At 38.5% G+C, this 24,370-nt stretch overlaps 1 protein-coding gene across 2 annotated transcripts in view; it reads left to right on the plus strand.

Annotated features, from left to right (window-relative positions):
- Positions 1-24,370, plus strand: part of GFPT1 (glutamine--fructose-6-phosphate transaminase 1) — a 57,893-nt gene that overhangs the window by 26,889 nt on the left and 6,634 nt on the right. For both annotated transcript variants that reach the window (XM_035001387.1, XM_035001388.1), the window contains 10 exons: positions 1,905-2,010; positions 4,278-4,441; positions 5,372-5,467; positions 9,501-9,598; positions 13,995-14,115; positions 14,964-15,121; positions 21,127-21,241; positions 21,509-21,636; positions 22,405-22,572; positions 23,200-23,361. In XM_035001387.1, coding sequence (XP_034857278.1) covers positions 1,905-2,010; positions 4,278-4,441; positions 5,372-5,467; positions 9,501-9,598; positions 13,995-14,115; positions 14,964-15,121; positions 21,127-21,241; positions 21,509-21,636; positions 22,405-22,572; positions 23,200-23,361 — 1,316 coding nt within the window. The remainder of the gene's footprint in view (positions 1-1,904; positions 2,011-4,277; positions 4,442-5,371; positions 5,468-9,500; positions 9,599-13,994; positions 14,116-14,963; positions 15,122-21,126; positions 21,242-21,508; positions 21,637-22,404; positions 22,573-23,199; positions 23,362-24,370) is intronic.

A 24,370-nucleotide genomic window follows, 5' to 3' on the forward strand; every position in this document is an offset into this window, starting at 1 on the left:
TTAGAATAAAAACTTAACATGAGACATCTTTTTAAGATTATGAATTACATTTTAGTAACCTTTATTTCTCTAGCTCCTAGTAGGTAGATAATGTGTGGCTCAGCAAAGTTTAGTTTCCAAAGTTTAGCCTCTTATTGAAGAGTCTGTCTAAAGGGGGCTTTTAGATTTTTGCTATTTTCTCCAGCTGTAACTACTGACAGAATAAGGGGGGGGATGGTAATGATTGTGTTCCACTCAAATCAGATGAGAAAATCGATGTACAGCAAAACATTTTATAGATTGTAAGAGTCCTATAGGTATCAGGTGGTAATGTTCTTTTCATTTAAATAGGCAATGGTATCTTAATCCCTTCTAGGTATAATAATAAAATATACCTTGTTACTTGAAAAATAAATATCTGGAGAAGGAATGTAGTGAAACTTGACACCATCAGGGCATTGTATAACTTAAAGCTGGTTGTATTTATTTTGAAAATATCAGTGCTAAGCTATCCTTCTGTATATTTTTTAATTCCTGATGTAATTTTTTACATCAGGAAAATTCACTCTTTTTGATGTGCAGTTTCATGAGTTTTGTCAAGTGCAAACAGTTGTATAACCACCATGATCAAAGTACAGAACAATTCCATCCCCATGAAAGTTCCCTCCAGCTGGAGCCTTGTAGCCAGTCCTTGTTCCCATACCCAGGCCTTGGCAAACACCGATCTGTTTTCTCTTTTTGTAGTCATAGGATGTCATCTTATACGTATTTTTTAAAGTGTGATACCTTTTTTTGCTATCGAATTTGGATGGAAAGAGCTAAAGAACTGTTTTATTTTCATGTCTAAGACACATCATACTAGCACGATTGCGGAGGACTTTGGATGTACATTATAAGCAAGTCTTTCTAGACGTGCATTTTAGAGGATAGATACAATATGAATTTTTACAAGTATATTTATTGTGTCCTCTGGCCATTGTGTCCATAGTTACAAGGTCTGTAAATGTCCTGATCTCAGAAAAAGGTGTTTTTTTTTTTGGTCTCTGTGACATTTATATAGTCTTCAATTAATGGATTCCTCCCCCTATATTTGGCTAATTTGTCAAACTTCACTTTGCTTTCCAGTTTTGACTTTTGTTGTAAATGAGCAAAAAGGAAAAAAATTCTTCATTCATGACTTGACAAATAGAGCTGCCAGAATTCTAAAGTTCTAGGATTAAAAGGATATTATTATTGCAGAAGGACCGTATTTTATCCTAATTTAAAAGAAATATAAGAAAACCCAATTTTAAGAAAGAAGAGGTTCTAGGTTTATGATATTTCCGGTCCTTAGCAGTAGGTGCCACATATGGTATATGACGGTTAGAGAATTATAAGTATCTTTGTTTTGTTTTGAAATCAGAATTAGTGTAGCCTACAACTTGATTTGTTGTGCTGACTTACTGTTAAAATCTAGAGTTTTAAGATAATAAAAATTAATATGCCATCAGTCTTCATTTTATTCATTGCACAATTTTGATATTTTTAATGTAATTTTTATGATAAGCTTAGTTACATAAACTTATATGTATTCTATCAAGTTTTGTATGAAGTTAAATTAAAATTAGGTGATACATACTTTGAGTGATATTAGTGAATTATTTGCCTTTTACCTGGAAAAGAAATATTCTGTTTTAAAATTTGTAATGTAGCACTCTTACCTGCCATGCTCTCTTGGATAGTTGCTGTTTCACTCTATACTTTGTGTCTGTTGTTCTTGTTGGCTTTTTGCATGGAAATAAGGTGATCAACCTAGCATCTTAAAGTTGCTGAAATTATTTTGTGTTGCTATGGTTTTTTGTTGATTTTATAGAAAATTAGGTCTATTTACACATTGGTCATGGTTTCCCACATGATTGCTGATTTATGTTAACTCCGTGCTCTAGGGAAGGACAAGAAGGGAAGCTGCAGTCTCTCTCGCGTGGACAGCACAACTTGCCTTTTCCCTGTTGAAGAAAAGGCAGTGGAATATTACTTTGCTTCTGATGCGAGGTGAGCTTCCTTCATTGGTTCAGAAAATTTCAGTAAAACTTCTCATGTTACTGAAACCAAAAGTCATTTTGTACCTATCTAGTCATCCCGTGTGGGAGAATTTTGTCGATTAGGGAAAATGTAGGTGTCCTTTTTGGAGATGGGGTTCTAAGAATACTTTTCCTCTCAATTCAAAGCCCGTTGGTCAGTTTATTGAGAAAAGAGAACAGTCCTTGAGACTTGTTCCTGCATATTTACTCTGAGCTCTTGTATTATTTTTCCTCTTCTTTCTGGAGCCTTACCCAGGTTTTTATGGGGGAGGAGAGATTTTAGATTGGGGAACAGAATGGCTTAGTGTCCCACCAATTACAGTATGCTTGCTAAACCATTATAGTTTTAGTCCAATAAAGACACTTGCCTTTTTTAATTCGGAAGTAATTTGCAACATAATCATTTTTATAAAAGAAATAGTACTAGACTAAGACATTTAGAGCGAGAAATACCATGGGATGCTTAGATGCATTTATAAATGGAATACTAACAGTGGTGAGGATTGAGTGGAATCAAGTTGCCAGCAAGCATTTGAGTCCTTCGTTGTGCCTGAAAGTGAGGGCATCTGAAGATGAGAAAGTGTCGTAGCTTAGGACTGCCGGGAATGCATCATCTCTGTGGGAGAATAAGCTTCACTGTTTCCTAATCTTTGCAGGAGTGTAGTCAGTGCTAGGATGTATCATTGTTGTCATTAAGTAGGTTTGTTACAGAATTGACTGTTACGGCTTTAATAAACTGGAAATTGCAGAAGCTTATCCTTTTGTCATTCATTCATACGTTCATATTGAACATTCTGAGCAAAGCCATGTGCTAGGCTTAGGAGATAATTGTGAGTAAAAATAAAAATATACTTGTCCGAGGAGGGCCTGGCTGGCTCAGTCAGTGGAGCCTGTGACTCTTGATCTCAGGGTTGTGAGTTCGAGTCCCATGTTGGGGGTGGAGATTACTCCAAAAAAAATAAAATCTCAAAAAAAAAGATATGTATGTATATATATTATAAACGCTTGTCCTTGAGGAGCTTTTCCTTAATGGAGAAGACAAATTTTATTTTTTTTATTTTTATTTTTTATTTAAAAAAAAAATTTTTTTTTTTTTTAAGATTTTATTTATTTATTCATGAGAGACAGAGAGAGAGAGAGAAGCAGAGGGAGAAGCAGGCTCCCAAGGAACAGGGAGCCCGATGTGGGACTCGATCCCAGGACCCTGGGATCATGACCTGAGCCGAAGGCAGACGCTTAACCATCTGAGCCACCCAGGTGCCCCGGAGAAGACAAATTTTAATCAATCATACAAGTATAGAATTCCAACTGTGACAAGAGCGACAGAATGCCTGTAACAGGGTGACTTACCCTCCTATGGGTGAATTTATTTAAGAGAGTGACACTTGAGAGATAAGGAGATGTTAGGAGTTAGGTGAAGAGGTAGAGGGAGGAACATTTTCTGCAGATCAGTCTGTGAAAGCTTGGGATGGGTGTGAGTATGGCTGGAACAGAGGAAGTTTGGTGGGAGAGGAGGCTAGGGAAGGAGGTAGGGTGTGTTAAAGTGTTTTGTTGTTTTCAGAAAAGCCAAAGGAAAGCCATTAAGTGGTTTGTTGGGTGAGAGAAATGTTGGTTTGAGTTACCTGTTGGTACTCATTTTGGCAGAAACAGAGAATGGATAGAGGGGGGACTGTGGTTGGATAAGTTAGCAGGTTGCTGCAGTAGTTCAGCCAAGAGCTGATGGTAGCTTGAACTGGCTTGTGGTCGTGGACATAGAGAGAGGCTTTGAGAAATATTTAGGAGTTAAAATTGAAGGATTTTCGGGATAGAATGAGGAGGAAATAGCCACGGTTTCTGATTTGTTCGAGTCTAATTTGGTGTAGGGTGCTGCACAGAGATTCTTTTGTTCATTGTCCACAGTCACTGCCCACTGCCCTGTAGGGAATGGCTTTGCTAACCAGAAAGTTATCAGAGATACTGCAGGGTGATAGATTTGTATTTTTTATTTTATATTATTTTTAAAGATTTATTTATTTATTTGAGAGAGAGAGGGAGAGAATCTCAAGCAGAATCCCCGCTGAGCGCGGGACGACCCTGAATCATGACCTGAGCCGAAATCAAGAGTCACATGCTCAACTGACTGAGCACCCAGGTGCCCCAAGTTTGTATTTAAACTTGGTCCGTGTGTCCTAATGATAGTTTTAGTTATAATAATCATCCTTGATTATTGATTGTAATATCTTCTTGAACATTTTATAGCGCCGTCATAGAACATACCAATCGTGTCATCTTTCTTGAAGATGACGATGTTGCAGCGGTGGTGGACGGCCGTCTTTCTATCCATCGGATTAAACGAACTGCAGGGGACCACCCTGGACGAGCTGTGCAGACCCTCCAGATGGAACTCCAGCAGATCATGAAGGGTGAAAGTTTTTGTCATGTGGTAGCTTGGTGTTCTTAATGGAAAGGAGACCTTCTACTTGCTGTGGTAGTGTAGGAATCTGGTGACACAGTGTTGACTGAAATCTTCCACACAATTAGTGAGGGGAGAACCCCAGGAAAAGGGATGATTCTTTGGAAAAATTACCTGCTGGTCTTAAAGTAGTTCTTCAAACTAATTCGTGGTTTGTTGTTTCTAATGTTAAAAAAGAGATTGATTATTTAAATAGTAGTTGATATTTTTAAGATACTTTATAAGCATAGTTTGTGTTCTGTTCTTTATTCCTCTCTTATTCTTTCTGTGCTTCAGTTTTCTCATATATAAATAAATGGGGATAATAGGACCTGCCTCATTAAGGTTGTTTTGAGGATGAAGAGAGCTAATTGATGTATAGAGCCTTCAGAACAGTGCCTGACACACTTAGGCCTACATAGTGTTTGCTGTTGTTAACTGTTAAGATTATTTGCGGTCATGATTTTTATTCTCCTTTCTGATGGGGTCGAGGTGGGCTAAAAGCTAACATTTATTGCATAACTGCTACATGTCAGGTCTCTCCTATATTAACACACTACAGTGCTGTGAAATAGTTGCTCTTCTTATTTTACAGATGAAGTAATTTCCCTAGAGCCATTTAGGTGTTCAAGGATAGAACCATAATTTGAACCTAGATCTGACTCAGACTTAAGTCTGTACCCCTCCTCTGTTTTGTTCTAACGGCATATTTTAGGTATGAAGTTAAGAAAGCGCGTTTTCCTCATTTTTCTTCACATAGGGCAAAATGTCATATGTGAATATTGTACTCTATTGCATGAGCTCTTGTTTCATTTACTGAGATTATGTCACAAAAGGTAGACTTTAGTTGGTACAGATTTCTTAATTACATAAATTAATGATGTAATTTATGTTACTTCAGGTAACTTCAGTTCATTTATGCAGAAGGAAATTTTTGAGCAGCCAGAGTCCGTTGTGAACACGATGAGAGGAAGAGTCAACTTTGATGACTATACTGGTAATTAAATTCACATTATTATTTCGGAGCCTCCCGTGGGGTTTGGCCTCAGCAGCCTGAAAGCTCAGTGTCCTTGATAGCCTCACAGAAGACGGTGGCTGCCAGCCGCCAGCGGTGCCCTCTTACAAGCCTTCCCGTATATTATTCCACTGAAGTGAGGTGCACCTAGAGTCGTCAGAGACGTAGAGACAGAAGGTCGATGAGTGGTTGCCAGGGGCAGGGAGAGGGGACGCAGAGGGAGGGAGTCATTTAATGAGTGTAGGGTTTCAGTTTGGGAAGATGAAAAACAGTTCTGGGGACGGATGGTAGTGATGGTTGCACACCAGTGTGAATGTGCCTAATGCCATGGAGCTGTACACTCAAAAATTGTTAAAATGTTAAATTTATGCTACGTAGTATTTTACCGCAATAAAAAAGGGGAGATAATAACTAATGGTTGCCAGAGGCTGAGGGGATGGGAGTGGAGAGTGATGCTAATGGCTGTGGGGTTTGGGACAGGTGATGAAATGGTCTAAAATTAGATAGTGGTGATGGTTGCACAACTCTGAATATACTGAAAACCACTGATAGTACACTTTAAAAGGGTGAATTTATGGTGTATGACATATCTTTTTTTTTTTTTTTTAAAGATTTTATTTATTTATTTGAGACAGAGAGAATGAGAGAGAGAGAACACATGAGAGGGGGGAGGGTCAGAGGGAGAAGCAGGCTCCCTGCCGAGCAGGGAGCCCGATGCGGGACTCGATCCAGGGACTCCAGGATCATGACCTGAGCCGAAGGCAGTTGCTTAACCAACTGAGCCACCCAGGTGCCCCTGGTGTATGACATATCTTAATAAGGTGGTTATAAAAAATGTAAAAACTGGCTAGAAAGTCACAATTGAAAATTGTCAAAGGAGTATTAGCATGATTTTCCTGGAGGGGGGCATGTCCTCCAGTGTATCATTAAAAACATTTAACTTTTCACTTCAGAAAACCTTTAGTGGGCACTTGCTATTTAGCAGGGATTGTTCTGGGCACTGTAAATTCCAAGAGTAGTGAGACCTGGTCCTCTCTTTGGGAAGCTTGAGATGCAGTTGCCACTAAGGATGTTGTCCTGTCTGGGCTGAAGCGATGGGGAAGGGGAGAAGAGAAGCAGGACATGTATCTGCGGATGTGGGGAGATGGGGCTGTTAAAGGCGGTTGAGCCGGAAGAACTGGGAGAGCAGCAGTAAGGGCCACCTATGGTATTTATGGAAGAAAGATCCAGAAAAGGATTTATTTCACAAGGGAAGACAGATAAACTTTCAGAAATTCAGAATTTTAAAAAGCACTTTTATGGATGTTATCTCCTTCTCCTTCATAAACGTTCTATAATGCAAACAGGATAGCTTTTATCTTTTTTTATTGTTAAGGAAATTGACGCTCTGTCAGTTTGATCATCTTGCCAGAGGTCACATTGCTGATCCTTTGTGGAGCCAGACTAGCTTCAGGTATTCAGCAGTGTTCCTGAACATGCTCCATCCCTGCTCCTGTCCTCTGGGCGCTCTTGCTGCTTCTATTTTTGTTTTTTTTTTTTAAATATTTTTTTTATTTATTAGGGAGAAAGGGGGGGAGGGAGAGAGGGAGAGGGAGAAGCAGACTCCCCACTGAGCAGGGAGCCCAATGTGGGGCTCGATCCCAGGACCCTGGGATCATGACCTGAGCCAAAGGCAGACGATTAACTGACTGAGCCACCTGGGCACCCTCTTGCTGCTTCTAGTAGCTGTGGCCCACCTTATCAGAATTAGGCTTTTCTCAAAAGCATCATCCATTCAGACCTTGGATGACTCCATTCAGAACTACCTCAAACCTCCTTCAGCTAGTAGGGAATTTGCTGGTTTTTAGGGAAATAGTTGTCACCCAGCTAATCTCACCATCTTACTTCCTGTGATTCTTGGTCATCATCTGAAATACACGTCTTTCCGATTGTCTCCTTTTATACTGAGTCATCTCCAGACTGATTTGCCATTGCATGACTTTAACCCAGCCTCTTAATATTGTTTGCTTTCTTCCCAGACCTTTGCAGTACATGCCAAGGTCTGTGGAAGAATACTATAGGCAGGGGTGCGCTTGGTCAAGGGAAGAACAGCAAGAAGGCTAGTCTGGCTTCAGTGCTTGGGTGGGAGGGACAGTACTAGGAGATAAGGTCAGAGTTAACCAGGAGACAGGGCATGTGGGCACTTGAAGACATAATAAGGAGTTTAGATTTTATTCTAAGTTATTTGGGAAGCTGCTGAAGCTTTTTGTGGTTTTATTTTTTACCTTGCTGATTTTTAAAAAAACAGAGAGATCTAATATGCCCTCTTAGTATTGAAATTTAAAAGGGAGACCATAAAGTTACTCAGAAAAATAAAAAGCAAAACATATGCTTTGGTTTTATATTATGACCAATGAAGGTAGAAAAAAGTGTGGGGAGACAGCACGGGCAGAATAGACAGACGGAGGGTGTGTCAGAGGCAGGAGGATGCTGCCCTGGGGCGTGCATGTCTATCTTCTCAGACAAGCCACACAGTGCCTTGGAAGTATATTCACTTGGTGGGTGCTCAGGAAATATTAGTAAATGGATGTTGAACGAAAATTTCTCACAGGTAGAAAACAAGCCTTGTGTTGAAGTATTTTTACACAAGATGCCCTTAGAAGAACCCATAAATAGCCATAGGGACAGAAAGAGGACAGACTCATTGGAAGGTTTTGAGATCATTTAATGTTTTTATTTTTATTTATTTTTTTAAGATTTTTATTTATGTTTTGACAGAGGCACAGGGAGAGAGGGAACACAAGCAGGGGGAGTGGGAGAGGGAGAAGCAGGCTTCCCATGGAGCGGGGAGCCCGATGCGGGGCTCGATCCCAGGATCCTGGGATCATGACCTGAGCCGAAGGCAGACGCTTCGTGACTGAGCCACCCAGGCACCCCTCATTTAATGTTTTTAAAGAATCATTCTAAAAGATTATTTTATTCAGGCTGTGTGTGGGACAGGCTCTAAGAGGCGGGGATAGAAGAGAGAGTAGTTAGGAGAGTGTTGCTCTGGTCCGGGGCGGAGATGTTGGACTACATGATGGCGTTAGAGTCCCCCTTGGAAGGCGCGCTCACAGGACCTTTGGGGTGGTTGTAGAGAGGGATAGGAGCAGTTGAGGGCACTGCCATCTGGTTCCTGGGGGTGGCATTTACTGAGATGGGAAAGACTGAAAGGAGAGGGGGTTTTTCTTGTGTTCAGAGCACTGTTCTGGGGGTAGGGGGAACACTGTTCATGTGGGAAATGAATGTAACTAAGTCCATTTTTTCCCCGGTAGCTTATTTTTTTTTTTTTTTTAAGATTTATTTATTTATTTATTTGAGACAGAGAGAATGAGAGAGACAGAGAGCACATGAGAGGGGGGAGGGTCAGAGGGAGAAGCAGGCTCCCCGCCGAGCAGGGAGCCCGATGCGGGACTCGATCCCAGGACTCCAGGATCATGACCTGAGCCGAAGGCAGTCGCCCAACCAACTGAGCCACCCATGCGCCCCCCGGTAGCTTAAAGAGATATAATCAGGTATAATAAAATTCACCATTGTTGATGTATAATTCTATAAGTTTTGACAAACCTCCACCACGTGATCATAACCCTAACCTCCACAGCAGCCAAGATGAAGCACAGTTCCATTGCCTTCCATACACCCTGTGCCCCTTTGTGGTCAGTCCCTTCCCCACCTCTAGCCATTAGCACCCAGTGTTCTCTCGTCTGTGCCCCTGTGGTTTTGCCATTGAGATAAATTGTAATCTAAAGAGAGGAATGGAAAAATGACCAGACAAGGTAGAGTGAGATAAAAACTGTAGGTGTGTGGGCCTGCAAGGGGATGAGTACGGTTAGTTACAAGTTTGGGTTAGACAGTTTAATTTAGTTTTCAAAACCATGTATAATTCTTTAAAATGGTAATGTTGTTTTCCAGATTGGCAGTGGACACTCACGAAAAGTGATTACCTACTTCCTGTGGTTCTTTCCTAAATAATTATATTCACAAACTTTTATTTCAGTGAATTTGGGCGGTTTGAAGGATCACATTAAGGAGATCCAGAGGTGTCGGCGTTTGATTCTTATTGCCTGTGGGACAAGTTACCATGCTGGTGTAGCAGTAAGTGGCTTCTTAAGATTTTAACTGTTTGATGTTGGGTATCAGAAGGTGTCTGTAACACACCATGTAAAATATGCTTTCTTAAAACATGATGTTACCTTGTTATGTTGCTAAGACAAAAATCAGGAAGGTTGGGGCAGAAATGTTAATATAGCTGCTTGGAATTATTTATCAATGGAAGTTTTGCTTTAGAAAGATCTTTAGATATACAGATAGACCTGCAGTGACTTCATGGAAGGCAAAGATTGGGAAAGTTTTTCTGTAGGAGCAGTCATTAGGTTTGGCTATCATTATTTTCTTGGCTCAGACAGATGGCTGGTAACGTGTATGAACCTCAACAGGATTTTACTTGGTAGGCACATTTCTGCAAATGAAGGAAGTCTGCTTCTTGTCAGACTTTGTTCTTTATATTTTTGGAAGCTAAATTAAAAAAAAAATTATTCAGATTTTTTTCTAGTTTTACTGAGAAATAATTGACATCATTGTCTAAGTTTAAGACCTATAGCTTGATGGTTCAACTTAGATACATTGTGAAATGATGGCCACAATAGGTTCAGTTAATATCCATCTTCTCGTAGAGGTACAGGAAAAACAATAAAGGAAAGAAATTTTTCTCTGTGGTGAGAATTCTTAGGATTTACCATCTTAACAGCTTTCCTATATATCCTGCAACAGTGTTCGCTATAATCTTCATGTCGTACATTACACCTCTAGTGCTTGTTTATCTTATAACTGGAAGTTTGTACCTTTTACCACCTTCCTCCAATTCCCCTCCCCCCATCCCTACCGCTAGTAACCACAAGTCTGATCCCTTTTTCTATGAGTCTGTTTTTGTTTTGTATGGTTTTTTAGATTCCACATATAAGGGAATCATATAGTATATGTTTTTGTCTGTGATACTTATTTCACTTAGTTAAAACGCCCACAGATCCATCCGTGTTTTCATAAATGGTAGGATTTCCTCATTTTTCATGGCTGAATAATATTCCTCTGTGTGTGTGTGTGTGTGTGTGTGTGTGTGTGTGTGTACACACCATAGCTTCTTTATCCATTCAGCAATTAGGGACACTTAAATTGTTTTTGTGTCTTGGCTTTTGTGAATAATGTTGCAATGAACATGAGGGTGCAGATACCTTTCCAAGTTAGTGTTTTCTTTACCTTTGGATATACTTCCAGAAATGGAATTGCCGGATCATATGGTAATTCTATTTTTAATCTTTTGAGGATCCTCCATAGTGTTTTTCATGGTGGCTGCACCAATTTACATTCCCACCAAGAGTGCACAGGCGTTCCCTTTTCTCTACATCTACACCAGCGTTTGTTAATCTCTTGTCTTTTTGATGATGACTATGCTAACAGACATGAGGAGATATCGCATTGTGGTTTTAATTTGCATTTCCCTAATGACTAGTGATGTTGAGCATCTTTTCATGTACCTGTCGGCTGTTTGTATATCTTCTTTGGGGAAATGTATATTCAGGTCTTTGCCCATTTTTAATTGGGTTGTTTTTTTCAGGTGAGTTGTATGAGTTCTTTATATGTTTTGGATATTAGTTCCTTACCAGATACATGGTTTGCAAATATTTTTTCCTGTTCTGTATTGTGACTTTTCACTTTGTTGGTTTCTTTTGCCGTGGTTTGATGTAATCCCACCTTTTTATTTTTTATTTTGTTGCTTATGCTTTAGGTGTCATATCCAAGATATCATCACCAAGACCCATGTCAAGAACTTTGTTCCTATGTTTTTTTCTGGGAAGTCCCTGGTTTCAGGCCTTACATTTAAGTCTTTAATCCATTTTGAATTAATTTTTGGGAAGCTGATATTCTGTATCAAAGATGTATGTTGGTTTTCAGTGCAGAAGCTTAGGAGTATAATGGTCTTTTAGTCCAATAAATCAGGATCCAGATACAGTTTTCTTATCAAGACACCATTTATAATGCTGTTGTGGTCAACTCCCGTAAGTACAGAAGACCCTTACACATTCAGTTTCTACTTCTAGAGTTGATTCCAAAGTTTATGACCTAGTGATTTGGGGGCAAAAATATCTATGATCTGCACTTGTGGGAGCCAGTCATGTAACTAGTGATGGAAACTGGGTGGTTGTCCAGCCCTTACATCTCAGTTCTCTAACCCACCCACTTCTCAGATCACATGGTCTAAAAAGGAAAGTCTAGGCAATATTGAAGGGGAGAGTTCTAAGAAAGTGCTTGTTTCGGAGTGCCTGGGTGGCTCAGTCTTAGTTAAGCATCTGCCTTCTGCTCAGGTCATGATCCCGCATTGGGCTCCCTGCTCAGCGGGAAGCCTGCTTCTCCCTCTCCCTCTGTTGCTCCCCCTGCTTGTGCTCTCTCGCTCTGTCAAATAAATAAATAAAATCTTAAAAAAAAAAAAGAAGAAGAAGAAAGTGCTTGTTTCAAACATGGGGAAAAAAAATAAAGACATGAGTGTAAATGAAGGGATTGGCCAGTTCCCTGGTAGCTTAGATCTGTTGTTACAGAGTGAGCCCTCTATTCAGAAATTTAAAAAATGATTAATGTTTCATCTAATGGTAAACCTGAATTTTAGGGCAGAAAGTATATGCTATGTTAGAATTCTCCAGTTACGAAATTTGAGAAAATGTAAGGTTTGTTTTGTTTTGTTTTTTGGTAGATGCTGAGACTACTATAGTTAACAAACATTAGAAGTCCCTTTGGGGTTTATCATACAAAATAGTGTCGTCAGTTCTATTCTATCTGGTTTTTGGTTTTTTTATGTGTTTTTTTGGTGGAGTCCAAAGTGAATGACACATGCATAAATGCTTTTTTAATATATGTATCCTGAAGAATAACAATCAACTAAAATCATTCTTAGTTTGCTTTTCAAAATGTTATTTGTGTCTCGGTTTTTACAGTGACATACAATAGAATTTTTAACAGTATATTCTTTTAAGATGCAAATATGTCATGCTGTGTATTTATAAAGAGTTGCTTCCACTGAAAGAAAAAGACATTTATTAGCACAGATACCTTGAGATGACTTTTGTGGGGTATATTTTAAAATATCTGGTAAGTTGCTAGATTGGTATCTTTCTCTTTTTATTTTGAAGAATATAATTTCAGTGTAACATTTATATTGTAAATGAGGGGGTAGAGTTTGATTTTTGTTTGAGGAAAAACGTCCAGCATTTTAGGGTCAGTAACTTATTTATGTATAATTAGTTAAGTAAAATACAGCAATGGAAAAGATTAGTTAAAAATAAGATTTTATCTTTGAAGACTTTCTGTAAGTGATGTTATAACGTTGTTAAAAAGTGCCAAGCCAAAGTTATAGAAAAAAACCATTTAGTTTACTTTTGTGGACAAGAAAGTTAAAGGGATATGAAGTAAGGAAACCTATATGTTCTTCACTCCGGTGAAGGAGGAATGCAGTGATGGGGCAAGAGATGAGTGGGGCCCTTTGCCTAAAGAAGTTTGTGATCTCCACTACAACGAAATGTATGCATCTCTGTAGGGCCTAAAATTTTTGCTGTCTGAAATTTATTTTTTTCTATTGTTTAATTTTAGAGTAAAAGGAATTTAGAGTAAAAGGAATTGAATTAGAATGGAAATTAGTACAAAAAAAAAAATGCTAAGGTGCTGTTTGAATAGAAGCATACTACCCCCTACTTCATCCTCCATCCTACAAAATTTAGAAATAGTGAGCTTTCTTAAACAAGAGTTCTAAAGTGTGTTGACTTTTTTTGGAAACAGTACTAATTTATGAATACATAGTATTTTTTTAAAAAAGATTTTATTTATTTATTTGACAGAGACACAGCAAGAGAGGGAACACAAGCAGGGGGAGTGGGATAGGGAGAAGCAGGCTTCCCGCGGAGCAGGGGGCCCGATGCGGGGCTCGATCCCAGGACCCTGAGATCATGACCTGAGCCGAAGGCAGATGCTTCATGATTGAGCCACCCAGGCTCCCGAATACATAGTACTTTTGAAGTGTTTAATTTTTCACGGGGTGTTTATATACCTGTGGTTATCTCATTTTAAATCTCTCAGTGACTTGGTATTATATGAATTGTCATTTCAAGATTAGAAATTGGGAAGTTAAAGATAATATACAAGCTAACTCAGTGCTTTTTCTACTTCTCAAGACAGTTTATTTGTGTAGGTGTATTGCTTTTAAGAATATATGCATTGATAACTATCCAGAGAGACTTGTACTAAAATGCTAACAGTGCTTATATCCTGGCTGGTGGGATTTTGATTATTTTTAATGCTTTAATAGGTATTGTTTATATTTTCTAACAATGCATGTGTGTCATTTTTGTAATCAGAAAAAATAAAAAGTGTACACTGAATCTAAATAGTCCAGTGAGAATAAAGAGTATTTGAAGTCAGGTGATATGACCAAATCATCTTTTCTCTGCAGACACGTCAAGTTCTTGAAGAGCTGACTGAGTTGCCTGTTATGGTGGAGCTTGCCAGTGATTTCCTGGATAGAAACACGCCAGTTTTTCGAGATGATGTTTGCTTTTTCATTAGTCAGTCAGGTATGCTAATTTTAAAGACTTGAAGGAAAAGGAAGTCATTCAGTTATAGCATATCTTGGCAAAAACTGATATTTAACAATAAACAGGTATTGCAGATGACCTGACAAATACAGTAATTTATATTGATATTATGTAATTCTCTGTGAATTAGTAAAATTAACACATTTTATACTCAAGGAGCTGAGTTTTCAAAGACAAAGAAAGAAAGGAGATCCTAAAAAGTAGGAACTTACTATTCAAAGTTTTACAAATTTATTAAAGTGCATGTTTTTTGTTGTTGTTTTAGACTTACTTATTTTAGAGAAAGCGTGCATGCGAGCTGTGGGGCAGCGTGGGTGGTGCAGAGAGGGAGAGAGAGAATCTCAAGCAGACTGCCCGCTGAGCATGGAGCCTGATGTGGGGCTCGATCACAGGACCCTGAGATCATGATCTGAGCCGAACAAGAGTCGGACGCTCAACCAACTGAGCCACCTAGGCACCCCTAGTGCATGTTTTAAATTTTACTTAAAACAAATGATACTGTGGGACGCCTGGGTGACTCAGTTGATGAAGCATCTGGCTTTGGCTCAGGTCATGATACCAGGGTCCTGGGATTAAGTCCCACACTGGGCTCCTTGCTCAACGGGGAACCTGCTTCTCCCTCTGCCTGCCGTTGCCCCTGCTTCTGCTCTCTCTCTCTTTCACGCTGTCTCTCTGGCAAATAAGTACAAAATCTTAAAAAAAAACAAACCAAAAACCAAAAACCAAAATAATACTGTTGAACGTGAAAGTGAAACTTTGTTTTTGCATCTAAGAAACAGTGTCCGCTGACTGCTCTGTGTGTTACTTTTGTCTTCCTTTTTACATAGGTGAGACAGCAGACACCCTGATGGGTCTTCGGTACTGTAAGGAGAGAGGAGCTTTAACTGTGGGGATCACGAACACCGTGGGCAGCTCCATATCGAGGGAGACAGACTGTGGCGTTCATATTAATGCTGGGCCCGAGATTGGTGTGGCCAGCACGAAGGTAAGTTCCTGACTTAGTTCTCTTGGTTATCTAATCATAGTACTGGTGGAAACACACTAATCCATACCATATAGTTCATTTGTTAGCACTTATAGAACTCCTGTAGTTTACCAATCATTGTAATTATTGTAAGGTTTAACGGTCAATAGTAGATAAAACACTTATCTTTCCGTCCCTCACTCCCATCTTAAGAGGTTAAAAGGGACAAGTGTATATAACATACATGCTGGCTGTTTCCATTCATCACTTATATTCCTCTTGCCGGTGCAGCGGGGTACATGGTAAGTCTGATGTCCTTCTTTTATTAAGTATAGTAGGGAATTAGAAAAAATAACAGATTAGAAACCTCCAGCTTAATTCTAATCATTTTTGACATTTTAATTTACATACTCATAGCTTCTAATAAATATACCAAAATATACATATTACCTGTGAAAGTTTGTAAGGGGGTGTACACTTTTTGGTATAAAATTTGCCGATTTAAAAAAATTAAAATGAGTATTATATGACAATATCTGTTTCTCCACTGTACCTGTGGAGATTTGAAGCACCTTTTTTTTTTAAGGCCTATTGAGACTATTTGGCTCTTTGAAATTGGAATATCCATAAATTTAGTATTAGTAATAAAAATAAGAATCTTAAAATACAAAAGATGTTCTCTTTCCACAGTTGTATTACTCTTTATGATTTCAACATTTCTGGTTTTCTGCTTAAGCATAATATTTACTGCTGATGGTCTAATAGGATGCGTAGGTACTGGTGGATTTGATTCTAATTAAGGGTGTGTGGAAGATGATGTTAACATGTACAGAACCACATTTGAATTTTTTTCCTCTTCAGAATTTTTTTTTTTAATTTGTGATTCTTATGTAAAAACTCTGAGGTTTTTTGTTTCTTGGTTACTTTGATGTTGCTAACACTGTAATTTACAGAAAGCTGAAACCTGAATTTTCTCCATGTGGTAATTAAAACATGTAAGATGTTTGTGCTTGGGTTTCCATTCTGTGCCTGAATAAATAACCAGCTGCCCTCAGCAGCAGCTTATGGATTTTTGGAACAGTATCCAGACAGCTTTGATCAGGGATTGGAATTCCAAGGCCCCTTTATTCACAACACATGGTGAAACAAGGCCTTCACCATAGTATATGTGGGATATGGGGTCATACCACTGAATGGGTGCTCTTGACTTACCTTTTTAAAAATCTTTCTTGAGTCTGTGTTGGTGGTATAGTGGTGAGCATAGCTGCCTTCCAGAAATCTTGCTTGAACTGTCAGCTGCCAGGGGAATTACAGTTTTTTTGATTTCTAATTCTATTGTTCACAAAAACTTCAATTTTCTCAACATTTTATTAAATTTATTTTTAAGATTTTTTATTTATTAGAGAGAGCACAAGGGGGAGCTGGGAGCAGAGGGAGAGGGAGAAGCAGACTGCCCACTGAGCAGGGAGCGCAAAGTGGGGCTTGATCCCAGGACCCTGAGATCGTGAGCCACGCGGAGGGAAGCAGATGCTTAACCATATGAGCCACCCAGGCGTCACTTCTCAACATTTTATTATGATTATTTTCAAACACACAGCGAAGTTAAAGGAATTTCATATTAACACCCATATACCCATCACCTAGATTCTACCATTTTTTTTCAGTTCTGTTGAGGTATAAATTTCACCACCGTAAAACATTCACCAATATTCAGTGTATAGTTTTAGTAAATTTGGCTGTGTAACTGTCACCACAGTCCTGTTTTAGAAGACTAACTCACTTGAAAAAAGTTCCTTTTTGCCTTTTTACAGTCAACCCCCACTCCTACCTCTCAGCCTCAGCCCGAGGCAGCTACAATTGCTTTCTCTTGCTACACTATGTCATCTTCCAGAAATTTCTTATAAATTGGATTGTATAATACAGGTCTTTTGTGTCTGGCTCCTTCTGTTTAACATATGGTGAAACAAGGGTTTCACCGTTGATGTTTTTGAGTTTTTTTTTCATGTTGTTATTTCTAGCAGTAGCTCTCTTTCTTGCAGGTCCTTTTTTAAAAATCTTTTTATTTTGAAATAACTATAGGGTTTATAGGAAATTGCAAAGATAGTAGAGAAGTCCATGTACTTCTTACCCAGTTTCCCCCAATGGTTACGTCTTTTTTTTTTTTTTGGTTACATCTTGTATAAGAAAAAAAAACATCTTTTCATAGCACATATTTTAATTAATGTCTTTTAAAAAATAGCTCCCTTAAAAATTTTAGTAAGTATGGCAGTTTAGTCTTACTTTAATTTTTTCTTGGACTCCAAAGTAATTTTGTTTTCTTCAACTGCCTTAGACATTCTGGGCTTGGAGTTACAAAAGTTTTGCAATGTTTAGTCATAGAGCGTTTCTGAATGGCAAATATAAGTTTATATGTTAATAGGTGATCAAAGAAGTTCATCATTGGTCCTAATCCCTGGCCCTGTGATGGACCTAGCCTAAGAATTCTATAATCTTGTTTATAAATCCCGAACTTCACCTGAAAAACTCAGGGTTAGAGAGATTACTAAATTTCTCATAATACCAGACCATAGACAGTTTGATATTTCTGTAAGAATTGATGGGCATAAGTGTGCAGATGTAGCAGTTTTTTATGTTATTGCAGGTGTTTAAAATTTAACCACAGTACTGACTTATGTTGATTTTTAAAAATAAACTGATATAAGCTTTTGGCTGAATATAAAGTAAAACCAAGTTTAAAAGTTCAGAGTCAACATTTTCCTGGTAAATTCTTTCAAACCTCAGTAAATTCTAAGTGTGAGGTGTAACTTACTTTTCTCATAATTGGTTTTCTGGTATATATTGGTGAAATGAAAACCATGAAATTGGAAATTAAGCTGTAATGGAAATGCAATGGAAAAATGTATCCGTTAAAGCTATTTAATATTTATACTTAAAAATCAGTGTTGAGATGTCTTAAGTCCAAATAAGGAAACATTACTCTGTAGAGTAATATTTTTAGTTGTGGGCTCGAGGAACTGGAACTCATCTGATTGGTTTGAGTTGGAAAGAGTTTAGGTATGCCAGGGGTCCCAGATATTGGGTCTCTCCCCCTGTCCTGATCATATGTTTTGTGATTAATTGGTTTATTGAAAAGTAAGCGTCAGTAGGAAAAGGTAGACTGGAAGGGATTGCAATTTAGAATACAGATGTGCTCATTAGCCTGAAGGCAAGAGACTGCAAATCCACACTGGTGCTATGGGGAAAAAATCCCAATCTTCTGGTAGATCACATCATAGCACAGGGACAGGTAGCTGTGGAGAAATGTATGAGCAGCTGACCGCTGTGAGGCTCAGCAAGAAGAAGTAGGGAGTCTCATTTAACTACTGGGAAGGTCAGGAGCATTAGCAGATTGTGATTTCATTATACAGGAGGCTCATTATCCTCCTATTATGACAGGAAAATAGTCACTTATGAAGTGATTCCTTATCCAGAGAAGAGTAATAGAAATTCAGCCTATAATCTACAAGAAAACCCAGAATAAATTTCCTATGTTAAAATTATACATAATACTGCAGCTGGCCACACTACAATAGTCCTGATGATTCAATAATAAAAATATAAATAAGAAAACATATGCCTGAAATGTAAAATTTAGTTTCTTTAAATACCTGGTGAATTAAAAAGGTATCAGAACTACTGTAAAAAAGACTTAGTACAGGGGTGCCTGGGTGACTCAGTCAGTTGAGTGTCTGTCTCTTGATCTCAGCTCAGGTCATGATCTCAGGTTCCTGAGATGGAGCCCTGCTTTGGGCTCTGCTCAGCAGGGAGTCAGTCTGCTTGAGATTCGCTCTCTCTCTCTCCCTGCCCCTGTCCTGCCCTGTGCGTGCATGCTCTCTCTCACATAAATAAATCTTTAAAAAAAAAAAAAAAAAAAAAGGTAAAAGGAAACCCAATAGAGCAGAAGGAGACTAATAATAGAGAAGAGTAAATGAAATAAGATTCTCCTTATTTGCAATTGATATGATGGACTCCTGTGGAGCTTAAAAATAGCAAGTCTTAAAGATTTCTTAGAATGAGGAAGAATTCGTATAAAGTGTTTTATATAAAATATATACAAATATTTTCTCTATAAACTGACAGTGGCTACTTAGAAGAAATATGGGGGTGTGTGTTTGGAGGCGGATTCTATTTTCAATAGCTATAAAAATGCTTAAAAATAACTTTACCAAGCACTGTATAAGATGCTCCATAAACACTTGTTGAATAGATGAAAACTATGTAACTTTATAGACTTTTAGGTTTTTACCACAAATTGATAGAAATACCATACTTCTGGATGGGAAGATTGTTTTGTAAAGAAATGGCAGATCTGTGGGACAGAATCAGTTCTGCAACGTGACTCCAGGGTATCAGAGGACTGAGACTATAGGAAATGGCACAAGCCAATAGAGAAAGGGTGGGCGAAATGGAGGGAAAATTGGCTATTTATAAGAATAAAAACACAAGTTAACACCTTGCACTAAAATCAATTTCAGATGGACTAAAAAGAAAAAAATCAAAGAGAGACAATGAAAACAATAGAATTAAGAAAATTTAATAATACTTAACTGATGTTAGGATGGAAGGATTAAGCTTAAAAATACTACTTAAAAGTTAAAAAAATAAAACTTTTAATTTAATAAACACCATTATAAAAGGTTTAACCCAAACTGGGAAAAAGTATTTGAAACATAACAGTAAAGACCTTCCTAACACCAACTAAGAACAAACAAAAAACCCCAAAAACTCCAAGTCCAGAAACAAGAACATATAGTCAGTTCTTAAAAGAGAAAACATAAATGGCTGATGAACATGAAAACAGTCTTTTCAGATTTAAGATATGATATGTATGATAAAGTAGTAGTGAGAGACCATTGTCTAGCAGACAAATGGTATAAATTTATTAAAAAGATAATTTTCAGTATTGCAAAGAATGTGGCAAAACACTCATCTCTCACATTCTCATACAGCTAATGGGAATGAAAATAGTCTTGGTAGTTGACTGCATGTTTTAAAACATTCACAGTTCTCTATCCTAGGAAAATAAATGTCTCTTAGTTCAAGCTTTTATCAGTAAAAGTTTGTTTTGAGCCTGTGTGTCAGGCATTATGCTGAATGCTTTACGTTGGTCTCATTTAATTCTCATCAGAATCTTGTAAATGTACCTTTAACAGATGGGCCATCTGACACCTAAAGAGATGAAAAACTACTCTGGTTTCAAAACTGCATATCAAACACTAGTAAACAAGAAAGAAGGCACTCTTCCTTGGGAAAGTGCTTGCAATTAAATTAAGAATAAGAGCAAGTTATAAAATTATACTTACCAATTAATTTTCTTAACCATTTAAAGAAAGAAGAAAGGCAGTAAAGATTAGGAGGCGGTATTCACAAATGCTATTAATACCATGTTATTAATTATTCCTAAGAATGATGATGATTCTTATTTCTACCCACTTTTCTACAATTAAGGTTAAAAAATTTTTTTTGAGCTGAACTGGAAAAAAAAAAGGTGGGAGTGAGGAAAAAGCGATAGGCAAAGGTGAAAAAAAAATCAAAAGAACAATCAAAAAAAAAAAAACAAACAACAACCAGCAAAGCCAGTACAAGTACCTTTAGGGAAAGTCCTTCAATGCTTTGCTTTTGACTTATATGAAAAACCTAATCTGGTTATGCATGTGCAGATTTACACTCTGCTCACCTTCCTTTGCATGTTTCTGTTCCCTTCTGAGGGTGTTAGGGATTTGGTAAGCATCCAGATTATAAGGAACTTTTGTATTTGGAAATAAAAGTTAAGTCATTTGTTCAAATTCAGAAAAGGAAGTGATAGTGATAGATTTCCCAAGTACTGGTTCAGTTTGCTGTCAGCTAACACTGTTTTTTTTAAATGGACAATATATATTTATAAAACCAATGGGAGGGAATTCTTTATTTTCATCTTTTTTTTAATTAAAAATTCCAAGTTCTTAAAATGCAACTGCAACTAGTTCTGCTTTTCTGTGGTGTTCCAGGCTTACACCAGCCAGTTTGTATCCCTTGTCATGTTTGCCCTCATGATGTGTGATGACAGGATCTCCATGCAAGAGAGACGCAAAGAGATCATGCTTGGATTGAAGCGGCTGCCTGGTACGAAGATCTCACACAGTAGATTTTTGTTGTCTAAGGGAGTGGCTAATGGGTGAAGTCTCTTCTTGTCCTTGAAGCTGTGGCTTTTAGCTACTTAGTCAAAAAGATCTTTCTTCTTTGGCACCTATGTGTTTAAAAATCCTTTACTGATATTACAGAATAGAAACATTGGTCTTTTGTTGGTTGCTGCCAATATATCATTGTTATTATATCAGTTCAGTTTATTGCCCTTTTTTCATAGACTTTGTTAATATTACTTCTTAACAGATTTGATTAAGGAAGTACTGAGCATGGATGATGAAATTCAGAAACTGGCAACAGAACTTTATCATCAGAAGTCAGTCTTGATAATGGGACGTGGCTATCATTATGCTACTTGTCTTGAAGGGGCACTGGTAAGTCTTCTCACTTATAATTATGTCTGTGGACTTAAGGACCTGGCACACAGTCATACTTTTAGATCCAGTGAAATAGGTGGGACTTTTGAAAATGTCTCTGTATTTATGCACTCTGATTTGTTATCTTGAGAAAGGGTCACACAATATTCAAAAGTGAATATCAAGTACATTTTACCACCATGATTTGGGTTTAGCAAGTTACTTGGGTTAATTTGTTCTCCAAATGTTAATAAATAAAAGATTAAATTCTCTAGGTGTGGGATTTCATTGAAGTAAACATGAGGCAAGTAAAAGAACAGTTACAGAGTAATAGGAATATATTCATGATCACCTAAAATCTTCACAAAGTTTTTGTGGTTTTAAAATTTCTAATTAATGAACAAACTTCCAGTTACTTGTTGATAGTTCAGAAATAATCTATTAACCTATATTTACAGGTCAGAGGTCCTTTTATACTTTTGGATAAATAGTGACTTCAGACAACAGATTTTTTTTTTTAAGATTTTATTTATTTATTTGACACAGAGAGAGATAGTGGGAGAGAGCACAATCAGGGAGCGAGGGAGAAGCAGTCTCCCTGGTGAGCAAGGAGCCCGACTTGGGGTTCGATCCCAGGACCCTGGGATCATGACCTGAGCCAAAGGCAGATGCTTAACCAACTGAGCCACCCACGTGTCCCTGGACAGCAGATGTTTTATGTAATATTTACGTAAGAATGGGTTTTTGAATAACAGACTGAAGACTAATCTAGTTCTTTCCTGTTAGAAAATCAAAGAAATCACTTACATGCACTCTGAAGGCATCCTTGCTGGTGAACTGAAACATGGCCCTCTGGCTTTGGTGGATAAGTTGATGCCTGTCATCATGATTATCATGAGAGATCACACTTACGCCAAGTGTCAGAATGCTCTTCAGCAGGTGGTTGCCAGGCAGGTAAGTAGGGGCTGCTGGGAGGGCACTGGGAATTATCTAAGAGTTGGGTCACTAAAGCTTATTTGAATTTCATGACATTTAAAGTGATAGACCAGTGCCTAGTGGGAGGCTTACAAAACATGTTGAGGTTTACGTGTGAAGAATCTGAGATACTCAAGAGTTTTGACAGGACCCAGCTCCTAGATCTCATAATAAGCAGAACCAAGACCAAAACTGAGGTCCTAGTCTCCAGATCCTCTCCTCTCTCTTAGTGTATGCTGCTCCCCTTTAAGTTAATATTCTTAAAAGTATATTTCAGGAGAAACTGGGTTTTACGTTAATATTACAGGTGTTGTGCTTAACTGTGTTTTCTTCAGATCATTTGGCTTTTCTATAAAGCCCTGAAGATAACTGGTAACTGAGCTCGGTATTTCTCAGTTGTGTGAGTTTAAACAAATTACAGAATCCCACAAAGTTTCCGTTTCCTTGGCTGCAAGTGAGCTCAATCTGAGTTATCCCTAGGATTGTGAGTCAGGGAGGCCACGTGTATATGTGCAGTGCAGAATTTGCACGTTCATGTGCAACAGCTCTGCCTTTGCTTACCAGTGATTTTGTGTGTGTGTGTGTGTGTGTGTGTTTCTTTCCCAGGGACGCCCAGTGGTGATTTGTGATAAGGAAGATACCGAGACCATTAAGAACACAAACAGAACAATCAAGGTACCCCACTCAGTGGACTGCTTGCAAGGCATTCTCAGCGTGATCCCCTTACAGCTGCTGGCTTTCCACCTTGCTGTGCTGAGAGGCTATGATGTAAGTGATGGGCCCCTGGAGAAATCTTGAGTTCACGTTTTACCTGGTTCACTCTTAGTTTTCCTTCTAAATTTTTAGCAATAGCATTTGAGAAATCCTTCAAATATTTATCTGTCACCTGTTACATTTGCACGGCCCAGTGTGTAGTTACGTCATAACCTTTTCTTACCCGCTGAACCTGAAGGAACCTTGGAGCCTACCTCTATGATTGGAGATTTACCTCCTTGGGGAGTCTCCATGTGTTTTCTGTTTCCTTCCGGGTGGCTGGCAGTTCTTTGTTTGGGATGCCCCCGCACATTGCAGGACTTAGCATTCCCAGTCTCCCGGTCATCATGACAGCCCAACGTCCTGCTCTTACACACAAATCATAAGTCACTACCGACTGGCATTTCTAGTAAAGGATTTAATATGGGGAATTGGGCTTACACAACCATTAGAAGAAGGCCTGGGGAAAGGCAGGGGAGGGAGGCTCCTGTGCCATCCGCCAGGGTAGGAATTGCAAGGAGCCACTACTGTTGGGGGTCTCGGCTGCTGTAGCACCAGGGCGGGCCACTGCCAGAAAGATTCGTGGAAGCTGTTGGCCAGTCTAACATTAGCTGCCTGAGGCCCGTGACCCTCCCAAGTGGGCTGCCCCTTTTATAGAGGACCAGAGAAGCACTTCCTGTGCTGAACTGGCTCCTTTAGAATGCTTTTCCCTCATTTCAAGATTCTTAAGATACATTATTTGACTCTATTTTCTTTTTTTTTTTTTTAAAGATTTTATTTATTTATTTGACAGAGACACAGTGAGAGAGGGAACACAAGCAGTGGGAGTGGGGGAGGGAGAAGCAGGCTTCCCACCAAGCAGGGAGCCCGATGAGGGGCTCGATCCCAGGACCCTGGGATCATGACCTGAGCCAAAGGCAGACGCTCAACGACTGAGCCATCCCGGTGCCCCTTGACTCTATTTTCTTCTTTCTGTTTTTTTTTTTTTAAAGATTTTATTTATTTGACAGAGAGCACAAGCAGA

The sequence above is a fragment of the Mirounga leonina genome, unplaced genomic scaffold, assembly GCF_011800145.1.
Source record: "Mirounga leonina isolate KUSES-001 unplaced genomic scaffold, KU_Mleo_1.0 Mir_125, whole genome shotgun sequence".
In the NCBI taxonomy this organism is placed as follows: domain Eukaryota; kingdom Metazoa; phylum Chordata; class Mammalia; order Carnivora; family Phocidae; genus Mirounga; species Mirounga leonina.